The sequence below is a fragment of the Aquarana catesbeiana genome, linkage group LG09 (genome assembly GCF_042186555.1).
Source record: "Aquarana catesbeiana isolate 2022-GZ linkage group LG09, ASM4218655v1, whole genome shotgun sequence".
NCBI lineage: Eukaryota > Metazoa > Chordata > Amphibia > Anura > Ranidae > Aquarana > Aquarana catesbeiana.
The window spans coordinates 198,904,899-198,920,848 of NC_133332.1; the positions used below are offsets into that span (position 1 = coordinate 198,904,899).

Sequence of the window (15,950 nt, forward strand, 5' to 3'; positions counted from 1 at the left end):
CCGATTAGGACAGTACCATTGCCGCAGATTTGACATGCGATTTGACATGTCAAAACGGCGGCAATGTGAACCAGGGCTTAGTCTTCCAAGGCAGATGCGATTGTTAGCTGTGAGGAACATTTTAGAATGGACAATTCAATACATAAAATGACCTGCAGTGGCTGTGTTTAGGCATTCTCCTGCACCACAAGCCAGGGTTCCCAGATCGGCAGATCACAGACATAAGGCAGTGGGGTGATTGGTGCAGTAACGCTGTGATTGGATGTAACTGGTTGAGTGGCAAGCTCCTTGTTTGCTCAAGGTGTTGTCAAGCTTTGGTGGAGTGCACCTTTAAATACACGTTTAAAAGTGCACCTGTTTGCTTTAATTCCAGTACAATTTTAAGCATGATGTGTCAGTCTTATTACACCTGATGTCACCAGAGTCAATTATATGTACAGCTTCCAAGTCAATGACATTTCAGAAATAGGAGCTTAATACCTGACACGCTGAACTAGTACAGTAAATTACACACAGTTACAAAATGTATTTAAAAAGAGATTTTCTAACTTCAAATTTCTGCTCTCTCTCTGGAAGTGTCAGGGATGGGGCATCAGATAAGTGCAACCCTGCCTAGCTGCATGATCATATCCATCATTCGCAGGGCCAGGACAAGGGGTGAGCAGACGGGGCATGTGCCCTGGGCATAGTGGCACTATGCAGAGAAGGGGCACTGAGCCGATGAGCGCTCTGCTCTCCAGCCACCTAAATGACAAGAGCTCATATAAAGTCCCACCTGTATCTAATTCTTTTTCTAAATGACAAGAGCTACGTTGGCGTCACTCCTGTCATTCAGAACCAAGCACAGTGCAGGGCTGCGATAGCTGCTGGAGGAAGCATTCTGCTCTCTCCTCCCCCCAGCAGCAGTGTAATGTGGGCAGCAGAAAAGGCAGGACAGCATCGTGTTTTTTAACAGCCACCGCTGCAGCGCCACCTCCCACCAGCTGCTGTGATAGTAGTTGCTTGCTAGGACCACCCCGGGGGGGTCTCTCTGGGGACCCTGATGGGGCGGAGGGGTGCCTCTGGAGATCCTAATATAAGGGGCGTGGTTCTGGGGACCCTGATGTTAGGGGAGGGTCTTTGGGGACCCTAATGTTAGCGGAGGGTCTCTGGGAACATGGATGAAAGGGGAGGGGGGAAATGGGGACTCTGAGGACCCTCATGTAAGGGAAGGATGACTCTGGGGACCCTGATGTCAGATGGGGGATGGCAACGACTCTGGGGACCCTGATGTCAGATGGGGGGGGTGAATCTGGGTACCCAGATGTCAGATGGGGGGGGGGGGACTCTGATGTGGGGGTAAGGGGGGAGGGGGTGACTCTAGGGACCCTGATGTCAGATGACGGGGGGCACGACTACTCTGGGGACACTGATGTCAGAAGGGGGTGGGGGGAGCTGACTCTGGGGACCCTGGCGTAAGGGGGTTCCAGCTAATGATCGGATGCTGGCAGAACTGGCTACCAATCATGTGACCACTGTGACAGTCAATCACAGTGGTCCTGTGATCGGCCGATCATTCTAGCCCCTGGTGTTCAAGAACCTTTTAAAGAATACCCCTGCTGCAATCGGCAGGCAGTACCACCCGCTGATGCAACCTATTCAACTCAAGGAGGCTGCTTTGCAACAGTGTGCAATGCACACAGTTCAAGTGGTGGTGCTGGCTTTTACGGGTTAATACAGACAGTGTGCAGGTAACACAACGCCTTCCCACTGCCTGTCAAATGCCCTCTGAAATGCAATCCACTATGGATCATACTTCAGAGTGAGAACAATCGTGTAAACTAGCCCTCAGAGTCACCCAGCACCCCTTGGGGTGCAATTTGGCATCTTCACCCTGAGCACTGGATGACCTTGTTCCGCCACTGATCATTAAACGTATTAAACTCCTCCTCTTCTCCAACATTACACTCTGCTGACCCTTACCAGAAAACTTCAGGTCGGATCTCATTTCCAACTCCTTCAGTTGTTTCACCAACAGCGTGATGTGCTGTAACAAGTCACGATTGGTTAGTAGTAGCTGGCGAACTCGGGACTGAGATTCAATACGTGCAACTGTCTCTGCTGCAAGCTGGTCCTTCAGGAGCTGCACCTGAAATTCACAAAGAGAACTCTGAATAAGTTAAATCTAGAAAGTCTGACAAGAAAGAGGGGAGAAGAATGGTAGAAGACAAAACTTTATAGGTGTTTACAGTTCACGCCATTCTTGCACCCCTAAGTCTTCTCTTTCCACATATTTTATTCACTTTAATTCTATTTCTCACCACACAGCTCTTTAAATGTGTACAGCCCAGTCACTTCAATTAGAGCCAGCAAAAACATAAGAATCTTGTGGAAAATATTAAGTTAGACTTTAAGAATGTTAGTGCTGAAATATTCTGTGGGAGGCATCACTGAATGACAAGGCAGCAATCTCCTTGAGACCAGAGAGCGACTACAGTGAGAGGACTCATGCTATGATAGGTAAGTGTCTCTGGGTGGTCACTAAGGCTGGCCATACATTATACATACAATACTCTTATTCAATATGCCTTTAGATTTACCAAAACCTTATAATATGAGGTCAAACCTAAACGCTTTCTATTTGTATGCAATCAGGAAGGCCCTTGCACTACATAGTTGAAGGTAAAAGAATTGGCCAGCCTAATGCCCTGGACAAATGTAGTAGTACACCGATCATCCTGATTGTTTCAAGGAAACGTGTTAAAAGAATACCAGGCAGTGTACAATGCAGTACACTGCCTGGCTGTCACTGATTCAAAGGATATGGTACTTGTTGGAATGCAGTCAAAGAAAAGGCAGATAATTATTTAAACAAACTGCCTGGCTGACTAGACAATTAGCATCTTCAACAGATCAGCAATGTCTGCCCCTGTATTTGTCTCAGTACAAGGTTTTTAAAGGTCCCAATCACATCAGGCAGCAAAAAAAATGGTTGAGGCATGTTTCTTTTTCTTTTTCTTTTTTTTTTTTTTATTTAATGTCACTCCAGCTGTATGTCTAAAACCAGGCAATGGCCCCCCAGACAGCCCTATACACATTCTTGCGGCAAGGGGAAAAAAATTGGGCATGTCGCATCTGGCAGGCGTTACCACCTGCCCCCATGCCCTACACAAGTGAATGGGAACTGCCCTGCAACCGCAATCAATGTATGAAGTTGCAGCCCCATGAAGAGAGATTTCAATGTGATTTTCTCTTTAAAGTGGATGTAAACCCAATGTCATCCTTTCTAAACTACTGCCATAGGGGTTATCTATAAGGATATACATTCCTCCTGCATGTATCTTTACCTGTCAAATGTCTCCCCTCTGTCTGTTATTAGACCTGAAAAACTGCATATTCTGTGGGCGGGTCTGTTGTCTGGAGCTCGGTGGGTGGAGTCGTGATGTCAGTAGACTCCCCGCCCACCTCTACACTCCCCTTGTCAATATTCATTTTCTCCTGTGTATTTCTTACACTGAACTTCTGCTATGATCTCTAACATCCAGTGAAAAGACAGGAAAGTAACCACATGACTTCAGCATGCCAAATCATGCTGAGGTGTGGAACAGCCAATCCTTGCAGAGCTGCTGAAGAAAGAAGTGGGGGGAGGGAATTAAAAAATAATGCATGTCTTAGGCTAGTGCACGAGATATGTAAATCACCTGTCACTCACAGCAAGGGGGAGGATTTGACAAAGTTTTTCTCTGTCAAGTTTTATCTCATTGAACAGTAAAAGAGGATTGCTCAGAGCTGGATTAACTCTTTGTGGCAAGACTGGGCTCAAATGATAGGAAATCTTATACTCTACAGTAGAAAAAAAAAAAAAATTTCAGGTTTACATCCACTTTAAGGGCTGGCATATTCCCTCCCAATTACATGTTAGCCATGGGCCAGTCACTGCTGACAACACAATCCACTACGGATCGCAAGTTGCAAGCTAGGCCCACGTGAAACAGGCCTAACTGGTGCCTGGGTGGTAATTCGGTAAACGTGGCAATCAGTGGGGATCCCCCTACACCTCCCAGCATGAATCCATAGCTCCCATATTAGTTGGCACGAAGGGGGAAACAAGTAGATTTTACATAATGATTTAGGGAAATGACAATAAAAACAAAGTCCCTGTCCACAGACTACAAAACAGCACAACATGGAATATGTGATCACTGGCTTGGCAAAGTTTGCACAGGATAAGGGGAAGACAATTTCACTCACCATTATCTTCACTGCTGCTTTCACAGGAGACATGTATAGCAGACAGAGATTGGAGAGATGTACAGCACCAGGTCAAACCTGCCTGCCATGAGGGATTCTAAATGTTTGTGCTGTTTAATTATTCATTCCTGGCTCTGAGCCATCTATGACAGAACCTTCTCCTCCCTATCTTTGTCTCACCCAACACAACCAATCTCCTTGCATGCAACTATTCTGAACACTGCAGTAAAAACAGAGCGTCAGCAGGGGGAGACAGCGCTCACAAACTGATCAATGTCACAGAACAGCTATGAGAGGTACAAACTGAATATATGAAGTTGTATAATATATTATATGCTTGGGGTACATGTGACCTGCCAATAGCAGAGCTGCCAAACTCCAATCCTCTATGATTAGGACAGCGACTGCAACGTTAAGGGAAATATACCTTCAGTGCAGTTAAATAAGCAAATTTATTGAACTGACATCTGATATAAGCTAGCAAAAACTGGATTTTTGTACTTACTGTAAAATCTATTTTTTGTAGGTCATTGAGGGACACAGGAATTCAGAGTCTTATACTGCCATCTACAGAATGATTTGGACACGAGCAAACAAAAAAAAAGAGCCAGTATGGAATAACTTATCCTACTCCCAGCATGCCTTAGCACGCCTAACCCCTCCGACAGAGCGGTGGGAACTATGTGTACTACAAGAAACTGATTTTACAGTGTATACAAAAATCTAATTTTCTTAAGTGTTCATTGAGGGGCTCAGGAATTCATAGACAGTTGTGATGTTGAAAAGCAGTCCAAATAGGGATGGAAAACGGAAAAAGAACTAACAGGCCCACAAAAACCATATAACTGGTGACTGCCTGCAGCTCAAATCACTGCCTGAAGGACTGTGTGCCTGAAAATTGCAACAGAAGAGACCTTAACATCCACCGTGTACAATTTTGAGATCATGCAAACAGAAGACTAGGTGGCAAATCAGGTTGCAAGTCCAAGAAGAACTCACAGATCTAGTAGGGTTCCCTAACAGGTAAGGGTGAAACCATATCCTTTGAACCATAAGCCTTTATAATGGTTTGTCTAAGTCACTGACAGATGGTGAAACAAAACAAGAAGCAGGTTCCCACTTATGGGGCCCCTTATGAATAGCAAAGAGTTAGTCTTTCTAAAGTAAGCAGTGTCTGCAAGGTAGACATGCACAGCAAGCCCTACATCCATGCAATGGAGGGAGACCTCCTTATGGTAAACTGGAGTCAGGCAGGAGGATGGAAGAACAATAGCCTGGTTGATGGGAAAGGTAAAAACTACCTTAGGATAGAAGAAAGTTCTGGAGCCCCAACACCACCTTGTCCTTGTGCAAGACCAAAAAGGGTTAAAAGGACAAATCCTCCGGCTCACACACCAGGCCTCGCAGTGGTGATAGCAACAAAAAAATGCAACATTGTGGGTGAAAATGGAGAGGGAATATCCCTGATAGGTTCAAAGAGTGGTTTTTGAAGCACTGACAGATTCAGATTTAGATCCTACAGTCACATAGTGGGAGCCACCCCATACAAATATTAATAGAGGGTTAACATTCTCCAATACAAGATTGCAAGTGCCAAAATAAGTCCCTTACTTGTACTCAAGGTCAAATGTTCATTTAGGTCAATTTGCAACAAAGCCAGGATTCATCCCGTGAAGAATTTCTTTGGGTGAATGTCTCTGTCCTCACACCAAGTGAACTATGCCCTTGTGTGATGGTATTCCTTACAGGAAGAATACATACTAGCCTTTAGCTTTGTGGGAATCGTCAAGTCAGAGATGCCTCTGGTTCTTGGGACCTGAGCTTCAACAGTCATGCTGTTAAAGCCAGCGACAATAAAGCAGGTTAGTAAACTGATTCCTGGGAGAGAAGATCCATACGATCTGGAAGAGCCTACGGAATATCTGCCAGAAGTCTGATCAGGTTCTAAAACATCTCCAGGTGTAGGGACCATTCACTCAAGTCAAGGTGCTGGTGGCTGAGGTAGTCTACATACCAATTGTCCATGCCTGAGATATACCTGATGAACAAGGCTGGAATGTAAATCTCTGCCCAGAACAGGATCCCATTCTACATTTCTTGCCGTGGCATGACTTCTGGTTCCTCCTTGATGGGGTTGTCCAGCATTGCAGAGAGAACACGAATTACCCAAAGTTTTGGAATGTTCATCGGGAGATGACAGGATGTTGTGTCAAAAGGGTCCTGATTGGAATTGGGCAAATGGGACTGCTTTGAAGGAGGCTACTATCATCCCCAGAACTCACATGCAAAAGCAAAGTTTTGGGCGACTCCTGTACTAAAGAGTCAGAGTCTGGAAGCAGAGTTTGAAGCTTCTCCCGAGGAAGAAAAACTCTGGCTTAAAGTGGTATTAAACCTAAAACCAAAAATGTAATATATTGCAGACTGACAATTATTAGATGTGGTGGCTGATTTAGTTGTCTATTTTTAGGCTTTTTTCCCCCTCTGTTTTCACCTGATGATGTGGCCAGTAACACACCTCCTGTATTAGAGTGCCCCCACTCTGGATGAAGGAGCACAGGGGCACAACAGACAGAAGCATTGTAAATCTGGGGAGAAGGTAGTGTTAGATGGACTAGCAGAATTAGACGCACTAACAAATTGAAGAAGAACTCCAGCTCACACTGTAGTCACTCAAGCACTCAAGCAGTTACAGCAACATTTGATCATTGTAAGCACATGTGCGAGTGATAAATGGTTTGTCTCAACACTCTTGACTGATATATTTACAGCAGAGCTTGTTCTGTTGAAAAACAACAGATTTACTGGCTGGATCACAGGGTGAAAATAAAAGAAAGCAACCTAAAAAATAAAACTAGTACAGCCATCACTTCTAATAACTGGTAAAATTTAAAATATGAAATGTTTGCTTTTGGGTTTAATACCACTTTAATCTGAGTCAACAGTGAGACCCAAATAATCCTAGTGATGAGTCTATTTCAAACCTAACTGTTAAGGTTTAGGCCCACCTAAACATTTACATGGACTGGGTGGTTCAAACTATGTTGTCTCCCAGAACCTGTGCCGACTGCTTCCTCAATAGAAGGTTGCCCAGATATCCTGAATATCTGTGAAATTGTCTGCATTTGCGCTGTAGCGTGTTATGCATTAAATTCCCATAGGGATCTACTGCATGCAAAGAGGATGTCACCATCATTATTGGTATACGGACAAGGTGATGTGACTAACCCACACCAAGAAGACCTCGCTTAAAACAGAAGCACATACTGCTTTCCATTTCAGAAAGATTCCACATAGGCAACAAAGCATGTCACAGACACACAGGACCCCCTTTTACCCAGATGTCCCCCAGGCACCTGAGAACAAAGATTTATTGTACGGATGGCACACACAGCTGCTTTTTCCCCACTAAAAGGGGGTACTTCATCTGGTGGACTTTTATTTGCCATTTATGCATGGAGCATATGATGTTTACAAGACACACCTGGACTGGAGTGATGCACAAGGCATATGGTGTTTTCAAGTCATACAGGGGTTGTTTACTAAAGGCAAATCCACTCTGCACTACAAGTGCACTTGCAAGTTCAGTCGCTGTAAATCTGAGGGGAAGATCTGAAATGAGGGGAAGCTCTGCTGATTTTATCATCCAATCATGTACAAGCAAAAATGCTGTTTTTTTATTTTCCTTGCATGACCCCCTTGGATCTACAGGGACTGCACTTCCAAGTGCACTTGTAGTGCAAAGTGGATTCGCATTAGTAAATAAACCCCCCCGTTTTGTAAAAAAGTAAGTACGGTCCATGTAAATTTGTTGAAGTTTTTAACATAATTGAACATGCAAGCATTAGACCTGGATTCACATAGTGCCTACAGATAAATGTGATGTACTTAAACAGATGACACATAAAATTGACAGTGTATTCACTTTCATGATCGAAACTAACAAAATTCTAATTTGTCATATGGAAAAAGTAGGTACACGCCTACATTTAACACCACTTTTAAATCCATGAAATTAGAAACTGTTGTTTTAGATTAGGTGCAAATGATTAGAACCACCTTAGAGACTATGCAGGTGGAACCTGTCTCACTTAAACCTCAAGCATCTATGATCCAGTGTTCTCTTTGCTGTTAACATGTGTGGTTTCATCATGGCAAGATCAATAGAGCTCTATAAAGCCCTCAGAAAGAAGGTTGTTGGTGCCTACTAGTCTGGCAGGGGATTTAAAAAGGTTGCCAAATTATTTGAAATCAATTAGTCCACTGTAAGGAAAATAATCTAATGCTGTATATTTTACAAACAACCGCTGATTTGTCCAGGACTGGTGTGCCCAGCAAATTCAACCAAAGAGCTGATCATTTGATGTTAAAGAGGGGTCTAAAAAAAAAAAATCTCATCACAGGTTGTTCAGGTAACTCTTGCAACAGCTGGGATCAAAATGCATGCATCTACAATCAGAAAGAGATTGCACCAATTCAGTCTGCATGAAAGGTATGTTAAGAAAAAGCCATTGTTGTGCCCATTCTGATGGGTCTGTTCCCAGAAAACAAATGTCCCTGATGAAGCAGTAACATTCAGAGTGGCAGCAGTGTGCACCCAGTCCTGAAAGAAGCCACAACTGTCAGGTGGAATGATCTCTGTCCGACAGTTGAAATGTAGTCCCAACTTACAAGGCCTCTGTGAGAGGTATCCTCATCCAGCTGGTGTCTTGTTATAAAAAAAAATTCCGAAGCCCTTATCCGCCAGAAAGAGACTGAATTGACGGCTCTCCTTAAAGACCACAAACAGAACCCCTCCCTAGAGCCGCAAGGTAAAATTGACGCAGCGAGATTGGAACTTAACCTTTGCTTGACTACAAAAGCAGAGAAGCAGTTGCATTGGACTAAGGCAAAATTTTATCACCAGGCAGATCGTCCGGCCAAACTGTTAGCTTGAAAATTGACCCCTAGGAGCTTGGTGACATCGGTACCTAAAATCAGGAAACCTGATGGAACGCTTACTCAGAATCCACTGGCGGTCCTCTGTGAGTTCCAGGATTTTTATCAAAAACTCTATCAGGGACCTCAGATTTCTGGCTCACAGGATTTTGATAGCTTTGTATCCAAATGACCTCTTCCGTCTTTCAGATGCTCACCAGGAGTTTTTAGATGGGGAATCCAGGCAATCAAACCGGCTAAGCCAGCTAAGACTCCGGGCCCGGATGGGTTTTCTGCCCTCTACTTTAAAAAATGTGCACATATTTTAGCTCCCCATTAAGTTGCTTACTATAATTTGTTTAGTCCCAAAACCTCATAAAGACCTAAGTGAGGTGGACAATTATAGGCTTATCTCACTAATTGTGACCTAAATTTTTACCTTACTGGCAAAAATGTATGCTACTCGATTGCACCAGTTTAGAACAAACTATATTCGTATAGATCAGGCTGGTTTTAAACCACGCCGTCGGGCTTTGGATCAAATACGGCGTGCCATAGACTTGATCTCGGTACTTCAAACCTCCTGGGATAGGAGGCGCGTGAGAAAGGATATGCTGCTTTCCCTTGATATACAGAAAGCATCTGATTTTGTGGGACCATCTCTTTAGAACACTGCATAGGTGGAACTTTGTCCCTCAATTCTTGTCATATATATTTTTTTTGAATATGTTCAGGTGTTTTTAACTAGCCTTGCAGGATAAATGTCATCGAGAAAAAAGAGAGAAAGGGCGCACCAGCCATGTGCATTATCCTTTAGATAAAATTTATTAAAACTAATGATAAAAAGTAACTACTTACAAACAGTAGTAGATCTCAAATGTATAAAAACATTTGAGATCTACATTTGAGATCTTCTACTACTGTTTGTAAGTAGTTCCTTTTTATATTTAGTTTTAATAAATTTTATCTAAAGGATAATGCACATGGCTGGTGCGCCCTTTCTCTCTTTTTTCTCATTGTTTGCTAGGATCCCCCATCTTTGAGGGCAGCAAGGCCTGTGTTTATACACCGCTTGTTCGGCTACCCACTTGTGCGCAGGAGCATTTTTCTTCGTTATTAGGATAAATGTCATTCTTGAATGTGTGCGCTGTAATCTGTTTTGTACTGTTTGTTGGTCTTATAGCAGCAGCATCTTGAATTTAAACGCATTTTCGGGTGTGCCCCTCAAATATGTTTTTGTATATTGTAATAGACCCAGACCAGGTTTTTTTGGGCTGGAGCACCCCTCCCCCTCCTCATTAACTCTTTATTAGTGGTCACCAGTGCATAGGAGGAATCCCTTCAGTTCTCCCACATAGAGGAGTTTGGCTCCCATGGTTGAGACGCAGGATCTTTCATTCTATTACTAGGGTAGGACCCACTAATTTGGGGTACTTTGTCGCAGTAAGTGGGCTTAGCACTATATGACCATATAGTATGACCAAACCCCCGTATTTTTTTGAATATGTTCAGGTGTTTTTAACTAGCCTTGCAGGATAAATGTCATTCTTGAATGTATGCACTGTAATCTGTTTTGTATTATATATATGTATCTCGTTCTCGTTCCCACTGGGACACATAGGAGAGTGAGGTGAGATAATAGGGTTTTAAAAACAGCTTACCTGTAAAATCCTTTTCTTTGTAGTACATCACGGGACGCAGAGCCATGGTAGTTACTATGTGGGTTATAGGCCACCTTCAAGTGATGGACACTGGAACGCCCTAAGACAAAAAGTGCACTCCCTATATAACCCCTCCCACTACTGGGAGTACCTCAGTTTTGTAGCAAAGCAATACACGTGTATACCAAAGAAGGGAGGGACCTCTGTGTCCCGTGATGTACTTCAAAGAAAAGGATTTTACAGTTAAGCTGTTTTAAAAATCCTATTTTCTTATCGTATATCATGGGACACAGAGCCATAGTAGTTACTATGTGGGATGTCCCATAGCAATGCCAACTGAAGGGAGGGAGACACAACAAAAGTAGGGCAATAAGAGACTAGAGGACTTATACTGCAGCCTGCAGTACACTGCGCCCAAAGGCGATATCCATGACCTTTTACATCTACTTGATAGAATCTGGTAAAAGTATGGACTGAAGACCAAGTTGCGGCCTTGAAGATCTGAGCCATGGAGGCTTGGTGATGCACTGCCCAGGAAGTACTAACAGCTCTGGTGGAGTGCGCTTTTATATGAAAAGGTGGAATTTTCCTTTTTAAACCATAAGCTTGAACAATCACTTGACGAATTCACTTAGAAATAGTAGTAGTAAATAGTAGTAGTAGTAAATAGTAGTGCCTGTCCTCTTTTAGGACCGTCTGGCAACACAAACAAAACCTCTGTTTTTCGAATCTTAGCGGTCACCTTCAAATAGACCTTGACTGCTCTCACCACATCAAGAGAATGTAGTGACCTTTCTTCCACAGAACGAGGTTCTGGAAAAAATGAAGGCAGAACAATATTCTGGTTTAAATGAAAACCTGACACTACCTTCGATAGGAAATTAGAAAGAGGCCGTAATACAACCTTATCCTTATGAATAATCAAATATGGCTCTTTCCAAGAAAGAGCAGCCAACTCTGATACTCTTCTTGCAGAAGATTTGGCAACCAAAAAAAATTATTTCCTCGTCAAAAGGACCAAGGGAATATCTTGCATTGGCTCAAAAGGCTGTTCTGTAATGCTGACAAGACTAAATTTAAGTCCCAAGGGTTCAGGGGTGACCTAACTGGAGGATTAATCTGCGTTATCCCCTGAATAAAGCTATGAACCAGAGAGTGTGAAGCAAGTGGTCGTTGAAAGAACACCGCTAAGGCCGACACCTGGCCTTTGATAGTACTCAAGGCTAGCTTCATTTCCAATCCCATCTGCAGAAATTCAAGGATCCTACCTCTGACATATTTCTTGGGGTGCCAACCCCTGGATTCACACCAGGAGACATATGCCTTTCAGACTCTATAGTATATGACTCTGGAGGCCGGCTTCCTAGCATTACCCAAAGTAGAAACTACTGAAGCTGACAGCCCACGGTCTTTCAGAATGTGGGTCTCAATAGCCAGACCGTTAAATTTAGCGTTTGTAAGGTAGGATGGAGAGAAGGTCTGGCCATAGTGGTAGGGTCCATGGGTCCCCTACCGCCATCTTTACGATCTCTGCAAACCAAGATCTCCTGGGCCACAAGAATCACCTCCTTCCCTTCCTGCTTGATACTGCGAAGAAGGCGCGGAAGCAGTAGAACAGGAGGGAACGCATAGATCAGTGAAAACTGATCCCACGGAAACACCAAGGCATCTGTTCCGCATGCCATCGGATCCCTTGTCCTTGACACAAAGTTGTCGATTTTGCTGTTGAACCTGGATGCAAACAGATCCACATTCAGAATTCCCCATCTTTGACATATTGACAGAAAGATGTTGGGGTGAAGAGACCACTCTCCGGGGAACAACTGTTGGTGACTCAAGTAGTCCGCCTGCCAATTCTCTATTCCTGGAATGAAGATTGCTGATAGACAAGGAATGTTGTCTTCTGCCCAAGATAAGATATGATTCACCTCTCTCTGGGCCGCACAACTTCTCGTGCCCCCATTGCTACTCGATGTAGGCCACTGTTGTGGCATTGTCGGATTGGAATCTGACAGGACAATTCCGTAATCTGAACGTCCAGGCCTTCAGGGCCAGGCATTCTGCCCGAATCTCTAGAATATTGATGGGCAAGGTCATTTCTGATTTGGACCATTTTCCTTAGACAGATGCCTCTTCCAGAACTGCTCCCCAGCCCAGAAGGCTGGCATATGTTGTTACCACCTTCCAGGTAACTGGTAGAAAGGATTTTCCTTTTTGAAGATTCTTGATTATCAACCACCAACTGAGGCTCTGATGCACTTTGGGGGATAAACGCATTGGGAAGTTCAGAGCTTGAACCTTCTTATTCCAAGTTGACAGGATACTATTTTGCAGCAGTCTTGAATGAAACTGCGCATAAGGAACGGCCTCGAATGAAGCCACCATCTTTCCCAACAATTTGATGCAAAGTTGAATCGAAGGATTCTTCTTTGCTTTGACCAACTGAACCAGTTCCCTTATGGAACTGATCCTTTCCTGGGGCAAAAACACCCTCTTCTGAGCTGTATATATGATCAGACCCAAGTACTGTAGTCTCCTTGATGGTTTTAAGGAGGATTTCTCTAGGTTGAGAATCCAACCTAGGTATTCCAGGTAGCTGACTGCGGTGACCGAACTTTGGTTTAAGCGGGCTACCGACTGATCTATCAAGAGTAGATCGTCTAAGTAGGCTAGTATCATTATACCTTGAGCCCTTAACCTGACTAAAGGAGGAGCCAGGACCTTTGTAAACACTCGAGGTGCAGTAGCTAGAACGAAAGATAGAGCTACGAACTGAAAATGAAGGTTTTCTATCTCGAAACGTAGAAATTTCTGGTGAGCGCGAAAAATAGGCACATTGAGATAAGCTTCCTTGATGTCGATTGACGTTAGCAGCTCTCCACCTTGTAGAATGGAGACCACTGATCGGATTGACTCCATGTGAAAAGAAAGCATATTAAAAAAACAGTTTAGATCCTTGAGATCTAAAACAGGTCTGACATCCCCATTTGGTTTTGGTACCATGAAAAGGTTTGAATAAAACCCTAATCCTCGCTCTTCCAAGGGGACCACCAATATCACTCTTTGAGACAAGAGATGATCCAAAGCTAGAAAAAGAGACTTCATTTACTGGATCTCTGGGAACGTTTGATCTGAGAAAACGAGGAGGCGTGAATTCTGGGAACTCTAGTTTGTAACCTAGAGATATTGAGGAAGCCACCCATCTGTCTTGACATTGTTCCTGCCAGACCCTTGAAAACTGCTGAAGCCTTCCCCCCACTCGAGCGAGCGGGGGTTCCCCTTCATAAGGAGGTTTTAGTATTTTATTTTTTGGGTTTCCTCCCCCAGGGCTTCTTTTGACCCTGAGACTGACCCTGAGGTTTACCTCTTGAACCTGACGGTGGAGGTCGTCGTGACTGCCTGGAGGCTGATGCTCCTGGCACTGGAGAAGAAGCTCGTCTAAAAGAAAGATGCTTAAACTTCTTCTTAACTGGTAAAAGGGAACTTTTGCCATTAGAAATTATTTGGATGTACTTATCCAGATCGTCTCCAAATAACCGTTCACCGTGAAATGGGAAACTGGCAAAGAGCTTTTTGCATGGCGCTTCGGCTGACTAATTTTTAAACCATAAGATACTACGCACATGTACCAGCCCTAGCATAAGCCATGAGGCCTGGAGAATAGAATCTTTCATAGCGTCTACTGTAAAACACAACGCCTCTGATATCCCAGCCAAATCTTGGGCCTGCTGATCAGGAATAATTTTGAGTATCTCTATAAACTGGTCCTTTATGGACTGAGATACCCCGATCTCTGCCAGCGTAGGCTGGACCACTGAACCTGCGAGCGAAATATCGTTTTTAAAAAGGAATTCCAACTTCTTACCTGTTGGATCCTTCAGCATTTGGGCATTGTCTACTGGACAAGTCAGGTCAGAGGATATAGCAGAGTCAATTGCTGGAATTCCCCATTTCTTATTAAGCTCTTCCTCCATTGGATAAAGTGTTGAAAATTTTTTTGGACGAAAAAACTGTTTATCTGGGTGCTCCCACTCAGAATACATAAGCTTTTTTAGCCATGAATGGATAGTAAAAGCATGAACAGTTTGGGGAGGCTTTAGTGAACCCAAACCAGAACTGGGCTCATCGACTGACTGCGCTACTGGCAGCAAAAATGTGGAGCGGACCAATTCAGTGAGAGACTGTACCAATAATTTTTCTTAGGAACCTGATCCTTCCACATTAGGCTCTTCGGAAGAGGAGTCATCAGCTTCTTCCTGGTCCCCTGAGAGAAAATTTGTCATCTCTCGCCCCTTGTTCCTCAGTATGAAGGTCCTGAGTAATGGACGGTGGCCTGCTACACTTAGTCCCACTCTGGGATACGATTAAAGCATCAATTAAGCATCAATTTTTTGCTCCAGGCCTAAAATGGTTGAGGAAAAAACCTCTTCAGTAATATACAGTATACAGGGGCTGCAGTGTTAAGAGCAGCTGCAACACCCGACGCCCCTAAAGGCTTAATCTGACCAGCCATATTACTCTCAGGGGAGGATGCCATCTTTTTTAAGATGGTTCTAGGCTTCTGTGTGACTGTAGAAGTCCTTCTAGAGCCCTTTTTTGAGGTGCTTTTACCCCCCTTCCGACCATAGCCCGATGCATAAAGCAGAAGTACTGCCAGAAGGAACGCATCCACTGCTTGAGCAATAGTCCAGCCCTGCCACTGCTATTAATGCTCAGCCTGATGCAAAAGTAAATGTATCAAAAGGGATGCCTGTGTCACCAACCTCTTTCATGCCCCTCTTGCGTCCCTCCGCAGCTTGTAGCAATAGCACTAGTGCTTTTAAAAACACTCTTTCCCACACTGGGCATTGGAGGACTCTTGTGTCCCTCCGCAGCTTGTAGCTATAGCACTAGTGCTTTTAAAAACACTCTTTCCCACACTGGGCATTGGAGGACGCCAATGCCACACTAAGCCCCGCCCCCTCCATCCTCTACGGCCCCCCTCCTCTTTTTCAAAAATAAAAAAAAAAGTTTTCCCACGTGAGCGCAGGCCCCTGATCCTATGGGATCTTACAGAGAGGGAAGAAATGGCGAGGAGAGCCTGGAAGCCGCCAAGTAGTGCGGCGTGGCGTTTAAAAAAAAAAAAATTATGCTTCTTCCTCGTGA

General features: G+C 44.0%; 1 protein-coding gene across 3 annotated transcripts in view; it reads right to left on the reverse strand.

The window, feature by feature from the left end:
• LOC141108189 (carboxyl-terminal PDZ ligand of neuronal nitric oxide synthase protein-like) overlaps positions 1 to 15,950 on the reverse strand; it is a 194,406-nt gene that overhangs the window by 24,142 nt on the left and 154,314 nt on the right. For all 3 annotated transcript variants that reach the window (XM_073599525.1, XM_073599524.1, XM_073599523.1), the window contains one exon: positions 1,963 to 2,128. In XM_073599525.1, coding sequence (XP_073455626.1) covers positions 1,963 to 2,128 — 166 coding nt within the window. The remainder of the gene's footprint in view (positions 1 to 1,962; positions 2,129 to 15,950) is intronic.